The 21,758-nt window shown below is 41.5% G+C and overlaps 1 protein-coding gene across 3 annotated transcripts; it reads right to left on the reverse strand.

Annotated features, from left to right (window-relative positions):
- Positions 1 to 3,749: 3,749 nt before the first annotated feature.
- NPY1R (neuropeptide Y receptor Y1) lies at positions 3,750 to 13,923 on the reverse strand. Of its 3 annotated transcripts, XM_005666676.4 has the most exons (4): positions 13,828 to 13,923; positions 12,563 to 12,770; positions 5,872 to 6,715; positions 3,750 to 5,763 (listed from the first exon to the last, which is right to left on the reverse strand). In XM_005666676.4, the coding sequence occupies exons 3-4, from the start codon at positions 6,568 to 6,570 to the stop codon at positions 5,311 to 5,313; spliced, it is 1,152 nt and encodes a 383-aa protein (XP_005666733.1). In that variant the 5' UTR covers positions 6,571 to 6,715; positions 12,563 to 12,770; positions 13,828 to 13,923; the 3' UTR covers positions 3,750 to 5,310.
- Between the last annotated feature and the right edge of the window lie 7,835 nt (positions 13,924 to 21,758).

Raw genomic sequence — 21,758 nt, forward strand, 5'->3', positions numbered from 1 at the left:
GATGCGGCTCGGATCCCGCATTGCTGTGGCTCTGGCGTAGGCCGGTGGCTACAGCTCCGTATTCGACCCCTAGCTTGGGAACCTCCATATGCCGCGGGAGCAGAAAAAAAAAAAAAAAAAGAATGATCCAATAATGGAAAGATTATGTGAATGAAAAAAATGTTACCTGCAATATCAATAACCAAAAGATATCGAAGCCATCAAGCCTTCACCTTACAGGTGAGCACTGAGGGAACTCAGGATGGTGACACGCTGCCACCATCAAACAAACCATAAGACATCAGCCACCCCCAACTATGCACCTGAGGGGTCTCAGGATGGGAAAGCACAAGATGCTGGCCCTGGATGGCTGAAGTGCATATCAAAGGAATAATTTCAGTTAGCACAGACTATTGCATCTTCTTGTACATAGAAAAGTGCTAAATTTTATTAACTTGAGATGTCTGGTTTTCTTTAATTAACAGTAATCTTGTGATGTGCCCACTGTTCCTGCAGAGAAGTTCTTCCTTACCAAAGGAATTCAGAAATGAGACTGAATGTGAGAAAGTAAGGGAGGGTTCACTGAATTGAGAAACATACCTCTTAAAGAGAGGTGGTCAAGAGGTTAGCAGCTGCTCCACGGTTCTCTGGCACTGGTTATAAGGAGCATCCAATTGCATGGGTAGAATATTCAATGGGAAGGAGAGATTTAGGGGTCCTACTCCTTAATTTTCATTCCAGCTTCACCTTCCTGAAGAGAGGAGTTATTTTTGGCCTAATCGAGCCTTGATCAGAAGTGCCATGACATCAGTCCATGATTAGAACTTCTTATATGCATAGCTAACTTTATTATAATGAGGGCATAATGAGCAACAGCTTACATTCTGTCGCTGGAGATTTACACCATTTTCCCGCCTTTCTGTCTGCCTCTGGGATACCTATCACCCCAAAATGTATGACTTCCTATCAGTCTGGAGGTTCCCGATTGTCTTTGTTTGCCCATGGGCCTCACTGTCTGCACGATGTGGAATTTCCTGCCATTTGGCCTGTGCTCCCCTTTCTCTGCTCATACCTGCTATAACACCACTACATGGTCCTTGTTGTAAAACCTCCTATCTATCCTGGCTCCTCCCTTACCTCTTCAGAGCAGAGAGGATCTGAGAGGCTGCCTCCCCAGCTTGAAGTCCTCAAAAAGCCTGCCAAATAAACCATGATTCTGAAATTTCAGGTTGCATGTTTTTCTCAGTGAACAAACAGGTGAGGCAGAGGTGGAGGAAATCGGCCAGAATTTATAGGGAAAGTTCTTGATGTATGTTAAAGACTTATCGTCAGTGAGTCTCTGCTGTGGCACACTGGGCTGGAAATCTGACTGCAGTGGCTCAGGTCACTGTGGAGGAGTGGGTTGGATCCCTGGCAAGCACAGTGGGTTAAAGAATCCAGCACTGCCACAGCTGCGGCTTGGGTCACACCTGTGGCTTGGATTTAATCCCTGGCCAGAGAACTTTCATATGCTGCATGTGCAGCCATAAAAACAAAAGACAACAAAAACTACTCATTATCAGAAACCAAACAGCCTGAATTTGAACCTGGCAGTGATTCACTAGTTGAGCAACACTGGACAAGTTACTTAACATCTCTGTGCTTCAGGTTTCTCTGATACATGAGGAGAGCAATAGCAATACTTTATAGGGTAGTTTGTGATAAGCTATGTAAGTGATAATTTGTATTAGAAGTTAAGAAATAAATAGCAATGGAAATAAACCAATTGCAAAATTGTATGTTTTAAAAATATATAAACCCATACCCATACAATGTGTTGCATACACATTCACACGCAAACATTAATAAAGACCTCACTAAATGAAAGAAATTTGAGAAATCTTATTAATTTGACCCAGAAAGCAATGCTCTCTTTCTCATGGGCTCCAACTCTTACATGTTGTTACATCTAACATGTTGTTTGATGAACCAAGGGAATAGGCAGATGAAAAAAAAAGCGGGGGTGGAGACTGAAACAATCTCTGTCTCCTTGAGAAACTATATTTCAGAAGAATACTTGATTGCTGAGAAAAGCAATCCTGACTATGAGGAAGACACAATAGTGCCATGAACTCACTGAACAGGGCTGGGACCCCAGCTTAAATTTGCCTCCTTCCACCACATTTACTCTTGGTGGAGAAACACTTCACAGTCAAAATATAAATTCATTTGGCTGTCAAACTTTGAAGGTATTGTAAGATGTGCACGTACATATTCTTGGAATTTTGTGGAATAGAATATCTAGTTAACAATAAAGAATGGTAGTATGAATAATCAGATTCTATTTTAAGCAGAATTCCCTAAGAAGAGCTATGAATATTACAGCCATTTTCTCTCAACGGTTCCACCTCACTCCCCTCTGTAGCCAAAGTCTGAACAAAGGTGAACAGTATTGTTATGCCCTAATAACAGAACTTGTCAGGAAAGAAAGATAACTTATTTCCTAAAACTCTACCATGGGGTCAGCACACTGATGGGTTCGTAGCACCAGCCAGACCTTGGGTTTGGTCCTTGTTCCACCTGCTATTTAGGGTAGGGCTCAAATTATTCATTGAGCTTCAGTTGCCTTTTCTGTGAAGTGGTCACATCAGCCACACATTTTCACAGGGACTTCTGCACTTGACATAGCCCACACATGCAAAGTGTTTAAAAATTCTGGCTATAATCATTTCAGTATTAATTTCTATAAGCTGCATTATAATTACACCCTGTAACTAACTAATCACTGATTTTTATTCTTAAGTTTCAAAAAACCCAGGGATTGGTCTGTGTTTCATATGCATGTTTATTTCTTCTTTAATCACAATAGATCTGTAGCGCACCCTAGACTTCACTACTAGTTCATTGATGTTTTTGGATAAAAGACTATTTGGTATTTATGAAAATCTCATTATTTATGAAAACCTAAGGAATCAGCAACCTCTATGGCTGAACGAGGATCCTAGAAATGGCATCTCAGCAAATGTGCTGACAAAAAAAAAAACCACCTGCATAATTAACACTGTTCTCAAGCAGCAGTTTGTTTCCATAGCACCTAAGGAGAGAAAGACAAAATTTCCCATTAGTTCCCCTAAAGTAGAAAACACCAGGTAGTTTAAGGTGGTGGCAAGGGAAGATGAGGGTATTTTCTAATATGCATGAAAGGTTGGTTTTAGAATTTTTTTCTTTGTTCAGTTAACTAAAAGTCATTCTTAGGCTCTAATTTGAATTCACATTAATATTCAAAGTAAAAGACTGACATTTATTTCACTTGCCAAGATTAATCGTGCAAGATTCTAAAATCTAAAATGTGATTTTTGCTTCATTTAGGTTTGTTTAGGAAAGAAAATAACATAATAAAAGAGAAAATATCTCCTTGGTAAAGATGAATTAAGGAGGAGGAGTCCAAGGAAACACCAGGGTGTAATGTCAATGATCATAAAGAAGAAGGAAGGATTTGGGTCATTACTTATTCATCTGATTGTTTTAGAAATTAAAAACAAAACAAAACCAAAAAAAAAAAAAAAAAAAAAAAAAAACCAAGGACTTGGCCCTGTGCTAAACGCCCTGGGACACAGAGTCAAGTGAAACAGTTCCTGCCTTCAGGAAGCCGGGCCGGGCCATCAAGGGTTACACCACAGGGTAGAAAACACATCCTGTGAGCAAGCAGAGGATGCTGTGGAATTTTATGGGAGGGAAGACAAGAGGCTAAAAAAGAAAAAATAAATGACGCTAAAGAGATACACAAGAGATCACTCAGAAAAAGCAGAAAGAATTTTAATAAAGAGAATATCTGCCCTTTGAAAACCAAACACATTTAATACTTTGTGTAATACATCAAAGACAGGTCTTGTTCTTTAAAATCTCTTCCCTCTCTGTGATTCTCAGCCCCATCATGGTTACAGGGCACGTGAAATGAAGTACACGAGTGTGACACCATAATTCAGTCTACGGGATATGACTGATAAGGCTCTGCAAGGCACACAGTTCAGACAAGTTAACATAGGCTTCGTCACACATCTTGTTTTCAGTATGACCCCCGCAGGCCAGGCTGGACATTCTTCAACTTTGTACCTTGGGAACCTTTGAAAGATGGACATTGAAAGTCAAAAAAAGGGGTTACTCTATAGGCACTGATGTATGGAAAATACACTTTGCGGTTATACATACTGTAAGCTGGAATTAAATGCCTTTCAATTACATGTATATTTAAGCTAAAAGCTTGACAAACACAGAACAGTCTGTGAAGAATGGAAAGCCTCTTGACCGTTAACTCACAGAAATATAATTCAACTAGCAGTAGCATTACTAATTTATGTGTTAAACTAATTACTCTGAAATCCTTTGGTTGTCAGGGTCCAAAATAAATGTGAAGTCAGAGAACTATTTTCCCACTTAATTATTGTGGGCAGCCCAATTCCACCACAGTATTCACAGTTAAGAAGTATTTTTAAATGCATTTCATATCTTAAGTGATCATCAATAAGAAGCAAATTAGATTCCAACTTAAATTTTTTAAATGCAAATTATGTTCAAATGACTTCAAACTAGGGATATAGGACAGAGACTCTTCATAGCTCACATCCTGAAAGCTGCTCTTGCAGGCCGTCCTCTGTGACAGGCAAATAGGATATCTATTCTTACCCAGGACTGCTTGACCAACTGACAATCTCCTCTCTTGTTAGGACAGTCCAATCAAAGGAGAACATCAGGGTCCTGCTCTAAAGTCAGTGGACAGTAACACTTTAAAGAAACTTCATTCTAATAAATACAATATAAGAGCCTTTATAGCATATGCATAAGTTTTTTTTTTTTCTCTTTTTACAGATGCATTTGTGGCAAATGTAAGTTCCCGAGCTAGGGTTCGAACTGGAGCTGCAGATGGGGCCTACACCACAGCCACGGCAACACCGGATCTGAGCCGAATCTGTGACCTACACTGAAGCTTGGGGCAATGCCAGATCCTTAACCCACTAAGCAAGGCCAGGGATAGAACCCGAATCCTCATGGACTCGATGTCGGGTTCTTAACCCAATGAGCCACAATGGGAACTCCAGTATATGCATAAGTTTACAAAAAAGCACTTCAAAGACGTCTGGTCAGAACTATTGCCAGAAGATTCCAAAACCCATCTGTTTGGTTCCAAATATGATGGTGGCTATGACAAAAGCAGTAAAAAGCAACACAAGACAATCATGGGCTTCCTTAAGTGATTTCAACTCCATTCCTTGGGAGAACAGGTAATGAGCATCTGTAGCAGGTTGTTCTTCTTTCTAAAGCAAGTGTCACCTGGGGCCATAGGCTCAGGCAGGTTCAGATCTTTTCATTATCATCACTGTGGATCTTTTTCAGTGCGACTGGGCTTGCTTGCTTCAGAGATGTCTTAGAGACATCGGTGTGCATGGTAGACATGGCAATCACCTCATAGTCATCGTCCCGAGACCGGAAATCACAAAAGTTAAAGAAGAACTGCAGGTCTCTCTGGAAGTTTTTGTTCAGAAAGCCGTAAAAGATGGGGTTGATGCAGGTGGAAATCATGGCTGTGAGGTGGCAGAGCAGGAACAAGAGGTTATGGTTACATGTGGCAATGATCTGATGATTCCAATCAAACACGGTATTGAAGATGGTGAGAGGCAGCCAGCAGACTGCAAAGGCCACCACGATGGACAGCAGCATGACATTGATTCTTTTTGTTTCACTGGACCTGTATTTATTGTCTCTCATTTTGTCCATCATGTTGTTTCTTCTTTTTAAGCGTATGTAGATCTACAGAAAGGGAAAAAAAATGAGTTCAAATTGAACCACTCGTTTAATGAGGAATCCTGGGGAAAGAAGATTAAAAATGCAAACAGGAGGGGTGGAAACTTCTCTTACCTTAAAGTAGCAAATAAATATAAAACAAAGTGGTCCAAAATACTGCAGCACCAAGAGGAGAGTGGTATAAGATAGCCGATGAGAGTCTGACGGAAATTTGTCAAAGCAGACGTACTTGTCCTTGAACGCATCCAGCGTCACATTCTGGAAGGGCTCATCAGTCAATACCTGGTAGATCAGGAAGGGCAGAGAGGAAGCCACAGCCAGGACCCAAATGACAGCAATACCTACATAAGCGTGTCTATTACTCGGCCTCCAGCCCCGAGGGTTGATGATCAGCTGATGCCGTTCCACAGCAATGAGGACCAAAGAGAAAATGGACACAGTGATGGAAACACACTGCACAAATGGGTTCAATTTGCACATCACCTCTCCAAATACCCAGTGGTCCATCAGCGTGTAGACAAATGTGAAGGGGAGACACATGATGGCAACAAGCAGGTCTGAGAAGGAAAGATTCACAATCAAGATGTTGGTGACATTTCTCATCTCCTTCTGTTTCAAGATGATGATGATCAAGGCTAGGTTTCCAGAGACCCCAAGAATGATGACAGCTCCATAAGCAAGAGCTAATGTGAATATCATGGCCAAGGGAAGATGACAATCATCATTTTCAAAAGCCAAAAACTGGGAATTCTTCTCTGAAAAGTTATAGTAGATTGAATGGTTTTCCACCTGAGAAGATAATGTTGAATTCATTTTGATTGGTTTGGCTGTTGAAGGTGGATTCAGACAACTGGACAGTGTGTTTCCTCAATACAAGTCAAATACACAACTTGTTCTTCACATTGGAATCCACTGCACAAAATTATCCTGAATTCTTCATTCCCTTGAACTGAACAATCTGTAGAGAAAATGACCAATGGCTTTACTAACTTTATAGAGGGCTGTCAAAAGGAACTCTGACTTATCCTACTGTTTAAAGTGAAGACACTGAAATAAAGAGATAAAATGTATTCTGTATAAACATCTTTTTTAATTTTTTTAAATTTATCTTTTTACTGCTGCACCTATGGCATATGGAAGTTCCCAAGCTAGGGGCTGAATCAGAGCTGCAGCTGCTGGCCTACACCACAGCCACAGCAAAGCCAGATCCAAGCCTCATCTGTGACCTACACCACAGCTCATGGTAATGACGGATCCTTAACTTAACCCACTGAGCAAGGCCAGGGATTGAACCTGCATCCTCATGGATCCTAGATCCAAGATTCATTTCCCATTGTGCCATGAGAGGAACTCCTAAACATCTTTTTTAAATAGCAGAAACAATTCAAACATTTTGAAAAAAATCTAGTAACGCTTTTAATTGGACATACTTACACATGAGTTTCACCAAAGTATAGTTATCTGTACACTAGCAAAGTGTGTGTAAATCCCATGCTCAAAGCCTTACATAAACAACCATCAGCACATTCCTAAACATGGTAGGAATATGAATGTATAACAAAAGACTTAATGCTCAGATTAAAACATGAAAAAGATATGAAACTGACAAAGAAAAACAAAAAAAAAAATGTTACCTAATTCTTCCTTTTACTATAAAAAAGAAAGAATGAATCAAGTGGTACTCATTGCTCTACCACACTGAGCTGCTCTTTTGGGTGGACTATTTGGCACAAGTACATTCAAAAGGAGATGATAAATATAGTGAAGCATCAAGAAACATGGTCCCATGAAGGACGGATGGAAGAAAAGATGTTTGATCCAGAAAAGACTTACCCAAATGGCACAGACATCTCACATTTGAATGAGTAGCCTACGGCTCAGAATACTATATCTACTCAAGTTAGAAGGAGGACCAAGGGAAGTGGGATTACATTGAAAATATTTCAGGAGTTCCTCCAGGGTGCACTGGGTTAAGAATCCAACTACAGAGGCTCGGGTTGCAGCTTTGGCTCGGATTCAATCCATGGCCTGGGAATTGTCATATGCTGTGGGTGCAACCTTAATATATATATATATATATATATATATATATATATATATATATATATATTTCACATCACTGTGAGGAACAAACATTTCATCAAAAGGAATGAACCCCCTGCAAAGCCAGCAAGTGTTCCACACATAAAGGTTTATAACCACCCTGCAAAAGACGGGGACATTCTCACATTGTATCGAATAGTCAACTGGTTAAGCTGGAAGATCTTCCTGACTTTAAGATTCAAGAGTTTTATTAACATGACAGCCACTTCAAAGGATTTCTAAAGTTGTAGTCTTATAAACAACCCCCTTCCCCACTACACAGTACAAATACAATGCAGGGATCTGAATTTCAGTCTTTTTGACTGTTCACAGCATTTTGTGATGGGAATACCCTTTTCTTACCCACAAAACAAATCAAAGACAATAGTCTTGTAGAGCTTAAAACCTTCTTTTCAAAAAAAAAAATCTGATTTCCCTTGATTACTAAGTAAATATACATGAGAGATGAGGTTTCTTAGGTTAATTAACAGGGCACTGTGCCTGTGTTAAGAGAGGGGACTGCATTTCTTTCTTTCGTCTCTAAGGACAATAAAGAAAATCATGCAGATTTACTTCTATTGAAAAGGAGATAAATTTAATGAACGAAATGTGCCTTTGCCTTTTAATGATGCCTCTATGGAATCTTTCCTTGGTTGTTTTTGCTTTCTAGAATATGGGGTGTTTTTTATTATGAGACTATAAGTTGGCCTTATAAAACTGATGACTGAAAATACAGGTGGTTACCACTTGGTGAGAAGGCAAGTATCAGGGCTAGGAAAGGTGAGGGATTGGTAAAGGATTGTTGGTAAAGGATTGTTACCAACTTGGGTTCTTGGTCTCCTGAATCAAGAGAAATTGACAAAAGGCCAGACAGGAAAATTCAGGCAAGGCTTTTTTGGGGCCCCTGCTGCAAGTGGGGGGAGGCAGCAGAAACGTGCAACAGGTTCTCTTGCTTGCTAGCTGAGGGAGGGGAAGGGGTGAGCTGATGATTTACATATGATGAAGGTAGGGGTGGGTCCCAGATCTGGCCAGAGGGGTGCTTAGGTGTTCTACCCACCTTCTCAGTCATGTTGTGAGCAGTGGGGCATCTGTAGTTCCCTGCTTTTGCTTCCAACACTCTGCTTTTGCTCTGGCTCTTCAGAAGTGGCAGCTGGGATTTCAGGGTTTTTTGTATCTACTTGCCCATAACTTACCCCAACTGCTGCATAGCTGGAGTTATTTTTAGTCCTTTACAGTTTCTTTGTATTTTTTTTTGCTCAAGAAGATGTCTGTCCAGTGGCTGCAAGCACTGCAGCACTGCAAGCACTGCAGCCACTTCAGCAAATGGTCCCAAACCCCTTAGAAACACTCTCCTATATGTCATAGACCACAACGACTCCTGAACTTCTGTGGTGTCAACTTCTCCTCTCAAGAATATCAAAGGGTAGAATATCCATGTCTTTCAGTGTCAAACCTGGGGGAAGCAAGTGCTCATCTCCAAATTCTTTGGAAATTTCTCACTTAAGAATTCCAGAAAATTCTGCATCATCCTTCATGCTCAGGCTGCTAGCAAGATGTTTAACATGACTTCTCATTTATCTGGGGTTTTCTTCATTATTTAAAGTAGACAAAGCATGACAGGAAATCACTTCCTCTGACCCGCCACCCCCACCCCGGCCAGCTCCCCATCAGCACAGAGCACCAGGTGAGATTTGCCAGGTGCAACCAGACAGCACCTTCTTTCTTTCTCCTTTTTTCCTTTCCTTTTCTTTCTTTTTCTTTCCTGTTCTGTTTTTTTTTTTCTTTTTTGGTTGGATGACTTCTTTTTATTTTATGCCTTTGCCCTCTTTCTGATTTTTGTGAATGTATTGTTTGTTTTTGATTTGTGGTTGCCCTGTTTTTCAAGTATATTAACCCCTTCCTCTATCTGCTTACTTTAGACTGATAGTCCTATAGGCTCAAACACATTGTTAAAAAGTCTAGATCTTATTCTCCTTCCCCACATTTTGATTTTGATGTCCTTTTTCACTTCCTCATGTTTACTCTTTTGCTGTTCCCTGTGTTTATCATCACATTCACAAAAAGTTTTTTTTGACATATATGCTGGCTTATTTAAGTGATTAAGACCCCTACTCTGCCTCTCATTGCTGGCCCAACAACGCCACTGTGAATGCTTTGTACCAGGTGGGGGGGGGGCACCTTTCACATCAATTGTTCCTGGCCACCATCAGCTCCTGCATCCTGGCCTCTCCCTCTTCTCAGTACCTGTTCAAATTCCATCCAGCTTCCAAAGCACCAGTTAGTCTCTTGAATCCTTAATTGGCCCCTTTCAATTGCAACATAACCTCTTTAAGGTAGATACCATGTATGTCTAAATAGTTCCTTGCATATATTCAATTTAGAATAAAATTATGTCCATGACATCTGCATAGATGGAGGAGTAGGTTCTTGGGTGAGTTCATACTAACATCAATAGCCGAATCCTGTTGACTAGAAAAAAAAACACACAACACAAAAGTTGCGAATTGTGTTTTATTCAGCAGACTTGCTGAAGACTCAAGTTGGGAGGGCAGCTTTTCACATCCCTGTGAGCCACTACTGTTCCCAGGTGAGAGAGGAGCCAGACTATCAGGAGTTTTGGCAACAAAGACTAGGTAGTGAGAACATCAAAAGCTTATTAATAATTAAAGAAAGCTGGACATTTCGAGTGAATGAATTTAGCACTTTTCTGTGTATGGGAAGATGCAAGAGTCCTGGCTCACTGAAATAATTTCTTTGCTATGTACTGCCGCTGTCTGGGGCTAGTGTCCTGTGCTTTCCCATCCTGAGTCCCTCAGGGGCCACAATCCTGGGCAGCTGTGATGTGATAGCTTGATGACTGCAACATCCTTTGTTTTCTGATATGGTAGGTGGCATTCTTAGTACAGACTATCACAGTCCTTTTACATGCAAAATGGATGCTCATTATAATAGTCCTTTTATTAAGTGAGGTATATGGTGGTGAGTGTTCTAGTTTGTGTCAAAAAAAGGGGAGGGGGATTGTTTCTGAAAGAGAATTCATTCATCCAATAAATATTTACTGAACACTATTTTGTGTCAGGTGGCGTTTTAGTGGAGACAATGGTGAACTTTCCCATTGAGTTTCTAGCCTTGTGGGCAGATAAAGACAAAAAATAACTCCTTAAAAGAGACAGTACACCAGATGGTAGTAAATGCTATTAGGAAAAATAAAGTAAGGAAAGGGAACTGGGATTGGGGGGCAGCGAGGGAGGGGGGCACTTATCACTGGGTGGCATGTGAGTTAAGACCGGACAGGGAGGGCGGGAGGAAGCCAGGCAGACTCAGGGATGCAAATCAGGTGGAGAAAACAAAGGTGAAACCCTTAAGACCGGAGTATGTGATGCATTAAACAGATGAAAAGGGACATGAATAAGGGACAGACTCTAGGGTAGTGACTGGAAAGGGAAGCAGAAGAAGAGAAGACTCTCTGGGGCCTTATTCCTAGGATGTTTGACCTCCTCTAACAAAGATGGGAGAGTCTTCCGTGAAGGAATGCAGTTCTATGAGGTTTAAAAAATCACTACCCTAGCTATTGCTTTCAAGGATTTAAGAGAGAGAAGAAGGCTAATGCAATAATTCAGGTGAGAGATAACAGAGGCACAGACCATGGTGTCTGCAGTGAAAAGAAAGAAAAACAGAAAGTTTATATCCACTAACTGACCTTGACAAAATTCAATACATATGGGAATTAATGCAAGACTCCCCTGGTGGCCCACAGAAAAACCTCGCCATGCCGTCACTGTTATGGCTCTGGTTCAGTCCCTGGCCTTGGAAATTCCCCATATAAGAGTTAATGCAAACATTCATTACATTTTTACAATATATGGGCTACAAAACTTTCTTTCAGATGAGTTTAGATTCAATAGACTGAAACTCTACTGTGATAGCTTTGGAATTACATTTGCTAGACATACCCTGTGAGGAACAGTAGTTTTCTAGTAAGTAGGAATTAACTTAGGTATACAGAAAATGCAACTTTATTTATTTATTTTTTTGGTGTATTTGAAAAATCTCCTTGCTAAGTGCATGTCATCCCAGTTGTGTAAAACAGTTCTGCATTGAATAAAATGTGTATTTTCAGCCCATCTTTAGTGTAATCTCAAGAATGAATAATGGTCAGAAAATAACAATATTGATAAAGAATTTACATACATCATCTTTGCAAAAGAAAATGATTTGATATTTACTATATATGCCAATAGCTATTTCTAAAATAACATATGCAACTCCAGACATTGCAAAAAATAAAGGTGGTTAAATCTCAATAGAGCCGTCAAGTGTCTTTAGAACCAAAAGAGACACTAGTTCATCACCAGTTGGCAAATTAGCCCCCTTCCTAAGGGAAATATCCTTCCCTCTTCCAATTAGAACGGTGGCCTTTACTGCTTGCTGTTCTTAGTGATGTTCATCCCTGAAAATACAGCTTTCTGGTCATAACCTGCCACAGATACATTCTGTCACATACTCAGAACTGGCTGCTCACCTCCCTGTTTTTGGAAAAGAAATGTCTGTCTGCCTTGTTACACATGCCCTCCCAAAGTTATTGCTAGTTTATCCACATGAGTTACATAATTTTGTTCTTTTCCCCTCCAGGAGGGTTTGCTCAACAGACAGCACCTTAAACCAATAAGGAAAGCTAATAAAGCAGCAGTCACCCACTGCAGAGCACTCAGTCTTTACTCACGGGTGGGGAGCCTCGCCAGCTGGTTTTGCTTTCTCGCTTGTGGGGGGAAGCAGTCTGTAGTATAGAGGCTGACAGCCTCTGTTGCTGGGGATCCTGCTCAGGCAGAGCCTGGCAAGCTCTGGGCTCCCCCTGACAGTGTGCCACCCAGCAAGGTACGCTTTCCCGGGGGATCCTGGTGGGCAGGGCAATTCTGAGCTCTGAGATGGATCTAAATAAAAAGGAAAAAGGAATGTCAAAACACGCCCCCCCCCCCTGTTTTTTCCTGAGTTACCAAAGTACAAATGGGATGTGTTATGTCTAAATTCCAGCCGGCAGGCTCCCGCGCCCACGCCCACCTTTTTCATATTGTGTAACTAGGTGAACTGCCCCCAACTGGCTTCATTCCTAACACCTCCCACCCGCTGAGCGACACACACACACACACACACACACACACACACACACACACACACACACACACACACACTCCCACAGGCCACCCATCTGTCAGGGGGCGCCTCTACCCATAATGATAAGACTAGCAAAACAGAAAACATCCTCAACAACCAGAACCAAAGAAGCAGAGCCCAAACTCAGTTTTCACTGATCCAACATCGGTCTTTAAAACATTTCCTCTCTCTCCTCTACTTGGGACCAACGAACCATTCTGAGGTCGCATCTATCTCCAGTCCTTTGGCAACCCCTTACCCAGCTGGCCTGCACCCTCACTGGTATAAAAAGGAGCTGAAGAGTTAGATGGCGAAAACTCGAAGTAGGGAACCGGGTTCAGGGTGTCTCTCCTAAGTCGTAGCGCCCAACTAGAGGCGCGGGTACTGGGGAGCAGAGCTCCATCAAACTCGTGCCCGGGCGCCCACGGGGGTCCGGGGCGGCTCCCCGCGGACACGTGCAGCGCGCGCGGCGAAGGCGGAGCCGCCAAACCTTCCTCCCTGGAGGTCCCAGCGGCGCGTTCCTCCGCAAAAGCCCGCGGGGGCTCCGGAAGGATGCCAAAGTCAGCGAAAGAGGGAGACGGCGTTTCACCGGAGTCCGCCTCGGACTCCATGCAGAACCCTGTCACCGGGGTCCGCTCTACACCGCAGGCAGTCCAGGGTAGCAAGTGGTTCCGAGCATCCCCGCCCGCACGGGGACCGAGCTGAAGGCTGCCTGCGCGCCAGCAGCTCCCTGGAGCCCATTTCGCCGCTCGCGTGCCTTTTCTTCTTTCTATCCTTCACCTCATCAGTGACATTTCTCAAAAAGTCAGTCCCTTAAAAGGTGTTCTCAAAACTTACCCTCTCCGCTGGATCCGTCTTTTAGCCCGTTTATTAAAGTGGGAAGGGCGGGTGTGGAAAGCAGCGGAGCGCGGACAAAGATCGCAACTCAAATCCTAAAGATCAGGGAGTAGGAAGAGCCGCCCCTGAAGCTGGGCTCCACCTCGTCCCGGCCACGTGACGGCCTCGGGCGGTGCCGCAGCCCCCCGCACCCCTCTCCGCGGACTCGCCCGGGCTGCCCAGGGATGGGGAGGAGGCGCGGGGAGCAGCGCTCTGTGGACCCACGCGCAGGGGTGGAGGGTGAACGTTAGGCGATCCGCCGGCCCAGAGCGAGGGACGGAAGGAGGCTCTGTGCCGGCTGAGGTCGCGCCTGTAGGCCTGGGCGGTCGGTGCCACCTCGCGGCCGAGGCTGTGCCGGCGGAGCCCGCTATCGAGAAACTGAGCGAAAGCCAGCGCCGGGCAGGGGCGCGAAGCCCACCGCGTCTGCGCTGGCCATGCGTCCCTCGCCTTCCCTCGTGACGTCCCGAGTCTCTTACGCCAGGCCCAGAAGTTTTTTTCTTTTTAACAGTGAACAAAGGGAAAAGCTTTCAAAAGCAGAAGTAGCGAATCTCGCATAACATGGACTGGGCTTTTAAAAGCGCTCTTACTCTCCACCGGGAAAAAAAGCCTTGAGTCAGATTTGTTCCCAGAGCTGCTGCTTTCACGGCAGTGCGAGGAGCGGAACATTTTCCTGCTGGTCAGAAAGACAAGGCCGTTTCCTGGATCCTTAACCTACTACCGCGCTGAACAGTATGACGACGGAAGGAGAGAATAGAATGTACACAGAGTACACGACGATGCAAAGCCTTCCTGGTGATTCAGGCTAATAGCGGGCACACTGATCTCAGATGCTTGACATCGTTATGCTTACTTCAGAAAGCCAAAGTTGTATTTATAATACACACACAATTTACTGATGTGGATGGAACAATTGCTTCCAAGTCAAACTGTCGAATAACAAGTCTTCCTAGTAAAGATGTGCGGCACTGCCTAGGGGATGCATACAACTTTTATTACATAACCACTCTGATTGCATTGTCTTAAAACTGAAAACAGAATTCCAGGACAAATGGAATTCCCTGAACTTTGCTGAAAAAAAATGTTTTGTTTTTGTAATTGTTAGAATGTATACATACTATTTAAAGATCCATCGAAACTACAAATTTATTTATTTCTATCGATAGAGATGTACACAGACTCTGCTCTCCCCTCCTCCCCGGGAAAAACTTCCTAAAATATTTGTCATTAGATACATTTTTATGAAGTTGGAAAGGAATAATGACCGAGAATTAAGCCATCAGGATCATGTAATAAATGTACCATAATAGTAGGTATGAGCGTATATTTAAAAAATTCCCACCAAAGATTAAGGAAGAGTAAAATGGCTACATATTTTCCCTTTTTTTTTCCTTTTTTTTTAAACCAAAGATGAAAATATAGGGCATAATTTAGAAATTCCAATTATTTAAAGAGCAATAACTCCTTTAGGTTTCTGTTCACCTTCTATTTACCTCATGCCTAAGATCACAATTGCTTTCATGGGAGCAAATCCACCCCAAGGTCTTGATCATCAAATTGGCTATTTTTTTGTCTGCTGCAGGAATTATAAATGAAATAATTTAACTCTCTAAAAAGAATATATTTTTACGTAAGTATTTTTGCTATGTCAGCAAATACTTTGGATTGAATAATATAATGTGGACTTACTAGACATTTTCCTTTCCCAGGAATACTAAGAAAAGCACATTTGCAAGAATGTCTGAATTACTGTGGCCATTGTATTTTGTCATCTTACTAGTTTTTATAAAGTGTCCCCAAAAGGCAAATTTATAAAGCCATATTTTTAAGATATTAATGTCAAAACCAATCTTTGAAAGATCTTTGGTCTGAAAGACTTTTTTCTAAGTAAAATTTTGTGCTACAAAGGGAAATTTGAAACACTGAACAAAAACAGCAAATTTATGCAAATCTCTATGAATATCATTTATTAATGACTTTCCAATCTGTAAACTAGAAAACTTAAGCATAGTATAATAACTAAATACAATGTAAGATGCTCTTTTAATGTAATCTCACGGAATATTTGAAATAAAGTAATCAGAGTTGCTTAGAAATATGTGTTAAAGAGTCATCTGACTTCCTCAACTGTGATAAAGAGAAGCTCTGTGTTTAAAGATCCTTTCTTTTTTTTTTTTTTTTTCTCCTCTTAAGTCAACAGTCAGCTGCATACTTCCTATTTGGGATGCAAACTAGATAAAACCTCACGTTTGCTATAGAGAGAGAATTTTTTTTGCCTCTTGTATATTTCCTCCTGAAGTTTCACAATAGTTGAATCTATAAACCATGGCTAGGGGAATTAAACTAATGAAAACCTCATGTTCTTTTGGGCAATAGGTTCGTTCCATCACTTAAACAGAGAAATAGGATCTACTCATTAAATTTCTGTAGATCTTAGTTTTATTATCTAAAAAAAAAAAAAAAAAATGGAACTTTATGGTCTAGCCCTTTAAATTCCATGAGTCAATAATTATCTAGATAAAAGTCTGTTACTATATTTACTACCAGAATTTATCCACTGTAATTACTTTATTGGTCTTCTGATGAATTTCTTCAGCAAGAGTTAAAGTTCCCTAAAATGCTCTTGGTGGAAAGAACTCAACTGCACCTACACATTTAAGACCTCAGCTGAGCCTTAAATAGTACTCAGAAATTCTTGGGCTTGGGTCTCTCCCAATACCTCTCCTCTTTGGAGCTATCTCAGATTGCCACCCCTCTCCACCAGCATGCCACCTCGGGCCCTCAACCTCAGTGGACTCCTTCCTTCTGAAAGGAGTAGAGCCATGGGGTAATTACTCCCTTTCACCTTGCTCCTTTGGCCGTGGCTGCTCCAGCCCCGCTAATCCAGCTACAGGCACCATATTGCCCACCACATTAACCCCCTCAGTCTTTCCCTTGATAGCCCAGACACCACAGACAGAGACAAGCCATCACCCTTGTGCTGTCCTGAGGTCCTGACCCACTCAATCCACAAGCATAGAATCCAGGAGCTGTTTTTCCCATAAGTTCTAGAAGGTTTGTTACACAACCATAATATAACACAACAATTCACTTTCCTTGGCTCAACACTGAAAACAAAAAGAAGACAAAATTGCCCACTCTTCCTCATGATACCTTCCTTACCCTGGCCATAGTTTCTCTAGCGCCCTTCTCTCTCCTGGTCGCTCCTTCAAGACTGAGGTACACTTACTGTCCTCCCACAGCTCCCTCCATGGCCCACTTGAACCCGCTTCTGCCTGGGACATCATTGACTAAACCAGTGGACACTATTCTGATGTTATTTCTTCATGTTGCATGTAACTCTCTTGACCAACCTCTCCTGGAGTCTTCTTTATTTTGACTTCAGGATCTACATACACTTCAGATGGTTCTCATTGCTTCTGAGCTGTTCCTCAGCCTCCTTCCTCAGGGTCTTCTGTCTCCATCTCCTCCTTGGGTGGTCTTCACCTTGGACCCTCTTATATCAATGGGCCAGAAGTGGCTCCTGTGTGGTGGCCTAAAATGTCCCCTAGAGTATTCACTTCCTCACAGCAGGTCAGGACACCAACATCGCACCAGACCATTCTCAAATTCTTGTTACTGAACATAGATTTCCATGCCCAAGGAACAGTAAGACCAAACAAAACTGAAACATTGGAGTTGAGAGCAGAGAAAGGTTTACCGCAGGAGACGGGTGGCTTGTGCCCACAAAAACTCTTCCAGAGGGTTTCAGCTGAGCATTTTTCAAGGCAAGGTGAGGGAGAAGGGTGGTTGGTTGTTGCAAACTTCTTGATATCAGAATCCTGCATTTTTGCAGCTGTCCACAGAGGTCAGGTCACTACGTTTCTGTAAACCTCCAACAAGACAAATATTCTCTGTTCTACAGCATTTTATCTCTGTGTGAATAGAAAAGTGCTATACCTTTAAAGAGCCTTGAGAATGGGCTCTGCTGTATATTTCAGGCTATGGGCAGCATTCTTAACTTGAGGCAGAAGCAATAGAGCACAAAGGTTAAAGTAAAAGAAAGGGACTCAATGTGGAGTCAGATTTGCTCTTTGCAATTACATTCTTACACATCTACTTTAAATGCAATCCAAGGGGTTCCTGTCATGGTGCAGCAGAAATGAATCTGACTAGGAACAATGAGGTTATGGGTTTGATCCCTGTCCTCACTCAGTGGGTTAAAGATCTTGCATTGCTGTGAGCTGTAGTGTAGGTTGCAGACTCGGTTCAGATCTGGTGTTGCTGTGGCTTAGCATAGGCCGGCAACTGTAGCTCCGATTAGACCCCTAACCTGGAAACATCCATATGCCATGGGTGCGGCCCTACAAAGCACAAAATAAATAAATAAATAAAGTCCAAAAAAATACATATTTTAGCCTTATAATCCCACCTACTTTACATACTCTGTGACTGTGCCCAACATCTGCTAAACATTGATAGGGCACACCCTGTAACCATAAAAGACATGCACCTACTGTTGCCCTTCAGAGCACTGAGCAAGTCTCCCCATCTGGCTGCTGAGTGATATTACCTAGACACTGATGCCCACACTGTTACCTTCTTCCCCCCGGGGTTTCCTTCTACCACCCTCTTCCTAGTGTTAGTCCACACCATTGTCTCTGGAAGGTCTCTTGCTGGGAGAAACTTCCCTGTCATTCAAGCCTGTACAAGATAAAGCTTGTGTGTCCTGCCTTCTGTGGTCCTGTCTCTTCCCTGACTGGCCCTGATATTCCCAAATTTGCCAGAGATCTCATTCTCAATCTATTTCTTTCTTTCAAGCAGAATCACACCCTCTGCCATCAATAACCCACTTGTGCATTTGTAATCTTAAATCTCCATGTAAAATATAGCCCTCTTTCAGGTTTCCTTGGCAGAAGTGCCTCACAGCTGGCAGACCTGTTCCAAGGCAGGTTCATCACCTCTACACCTCAAGCCGAAACCTGAAGATTTTTCTCAGTATTTCCCTTCGTCACACTCTCAAATTCAGTTGGTCTGAAATTCAATGGGTTGGGTGGAAGTTGGTCACACATTCCCATTGATATCACCCCATAATACCTCTTAAGCATGTTCTTTTACAGCCATCAGGCTCTACTTATTTCTCTACTACTTGGCCTCTCTGCTACCAGCTGCTGTCACAGCCCTCCAGTGATGTCATTGCCCAGCTTAAATTATTCAGTTGCTCTCAGGATCCTTCAAGTAAAATGTAAACAAAGTCCTTCGAGCCAACATTTTTGGTATCAATCTCTACCCCTTCCAAATACACTTCAGTCAGACTGAACTATTTGCACATCTTTGAATGTCACTGTTTAATCATCTATATGCTGTTTCTCCACTAGTCCATCTCCTCCTTCTAGTGGATTAACTTTCTCAGTTCTTCAAACTTTAGGTCAAGTGTCTCCTCAACCAGGAAGCCTTCCCTCTCTACATCTTCCCATATCCCTCCAAAGTCTGAGTCTTCACTCATTAATATTCCTACTGCACTCTGAGTTTACTTCTAACTCAGAATTTATCACTCTACACTGCAATCAACCACATATTCACACAATCTACTGCACTACTGTGATCTCTGGAAGGCAATGACTATCTTTTTCACCTCTCAAAACTCAGGGCCTAGAATAATCTCTGGTATATAATACGGTACTGAAAACTGTTTTGTTGAAGGATCGAAGAACAAGAAATAGGATAGGATTATGCAAATTATGAACATCACAGATCAAGCCCATTTTTTCATCCCAAACATTAAAAAAAAAACTTCAGCATTTGTAGCTATGATGGATTATTATAATTTTTATACATATACATAACACATTATATACATCCATACATATTACTACTATACTCCTATTGATTTGTAAAATATTTTTGGATTTTCTTATGCATTGATTCTGCTTTCCCCATTAAGTGTAAGCTTGAGAACCGAAACTCACTGTCTTAGTTGTTTGTTTACAGCCACACCCAAGGCATATTGAAGTTCCTGGGCTAGGGGTCGAATCTGAGCTGCAGCTACAGGCCTATGCCATAGCCATAGCAACACCAGATCTGAGCTCCATTTGCAAACTATGCTGCAGCTTGTGGCAGTATCTGATCCCTAACCCACTGAGGGAGGCCAGGGACTGAACCCACATCCTCACTGAGACAACGTCATGTCCTTAACCTGCTAAGCCACAACAGGCACTCCAGAACTCACTGCCTTTGAAAATGCATAAGATATCTAATAGAGAATGTGTCTCATGCATGTTTCTACCTGCTAAATAATATACTTTTAAAAGCTGAGTTACCCATGAGCACAACAAAATATGGCAACAGATACATTTATAAAGAGCATGTTATTTGACCATATCTACTTTTGATTCTGAGTTTATGCTTTGAACAGTTCTCTAAACATCCTTTTTAAAGACCACTCAAAACAAACTGACATGCCAAGAGTGAATAAATAAACTGTTTCCCTTTCATTTCCACTTAAATATAGCAAAACTATATTTAGACTAATAACTAGATTTAAAATACCATGAAAAATGAGTGAAGAAATAGAAATGTATCTTAAAATAATAATGAGGTGATATTTATCAACAACACTTTTTGAAAGGAATTTTAATCTACCAAAGGGAAGAATATATGACCCATATGTGAATTTACATGACAGGATACCACGTCTCCAAAAATCCTTGTTCTCTTTATATGTTTTGTAATAAACAATTTTGAATAATGCAATTACCTACAGAATTAGTCACTGTAAGACACTTGCAATTTTTTAAAAGAATGAATCAAGTATCATTATATAGTTATTACCTACCAGTCAGGGTATAGAATGTGCAGTGAGTGGGAACTTTATCAATTATATTGCTTTCTTCTTTTTCTCTTTTTCCTAATATGGAGGGGAAACAAACAATGCTTATGACCATCAAATTTTTCTGAAGACCCAAAAAAGTTATTTTTCTACCCATATGTCAGTAATGTGTGCTTGCTAATGGCATAAAGTCATAGGTACTCAGAGCTCAAAGGGGGCTTCAGACCTGCTGATTAAAACATCTCATTTTATAGACAAAGAAAGACTAAAAAGATCAAGTGTTTTTGTCTAAAGCCACACCATTCATGTGGAATAAAACCTGGCTGCAATCCATCTGTTCTGACAAACAACCATTATACAAATAAATGTGTGATATGTGATTGCGTAACTATACACGTATTTTGCATGTAAGTGTGTATCTATTTTTAACATGAAAAATTACTTTAAGAAAGAACTGTATACTCTCTCTAGAATCAGTCACTGCTTTATATTTAATGGTTTAATCATTAGAGAATCAAAAAGAAAAAGTTTTGCTTAAGTAGCATAGTTCTTTTCAGAAGAAGGTAATAAAATGTTTATAGTTCCCCGTTAGCACCTCAAAATTATCACTGAATTCCCTGGGGAAAGGACACTATGCATGCAAATATTTAGTGTTAGCTTTTTTAAAAGTAGCTTTTGTTACTTAAAAAATTGCATGTATTTCACCATTAAAAGTTAGTTTCTTGTTTTAAGTCCCAAATATTAATTATATAACACACTACTTTGATTCCAAAGAAACGCATCATAAAAATATTTTTAGGAGTTCCCGTCATGGCTCAGTGGTTAACGAATCTGACTAGAAACCATGAGGTTGCAGGTTCAATCCCTGGCCTTGCTCAGTGGGTTCAGGATCCAGTGTTGCCATGAGCTGTGGTGTAGGTTGCAGACATAGCTCGGATCCCATTTTGCTGTGGCTCTGGTGTAGGCCGGTGCTACAGCTCTGATTAGACCACTAGCCTGGGAACCTCCATATGTCCCAGGAGCGGCCCTAGAAAAGACAAAAAAAAAAATTTAACACACAGAAATGGCCTTTACCATACCTCTTAAG

This window comes from Sus scrofa, chromosome 8, assembly GCF_054392235.1.
Source record: "Sus scrofa isolate SSC_HxYL_T2T_F1_AM1 chromosome 8, Sscrofa_HxYL_maternal_Yorkshire_Landrace_v2.0, whole genome shotgun sequence".
In the NCBI taxonomy this organism is placed as follows: domain Eukaryota; kingdom Metazoa; phylum Chordata; class Mammalia; order Artiodactyla; family Suidae; genus Sus; species Sus scrofa.

Coding starts and splice junctions, on each gene's coding strand:
- NPY1R (XM_005666677.4), bottom strand. CDS start 6,570: ATGAATTCAACATTATCTTCTCAGGTGGAAAACCATTCAATCTACTAT. Junction 5,764..5,871: donor TATTTATTTGCTACTTTAAG/GTAAGAGAAGTT, acceptor CCCTTTCTGTAG/ATCTACATACGCTTAAAAAG.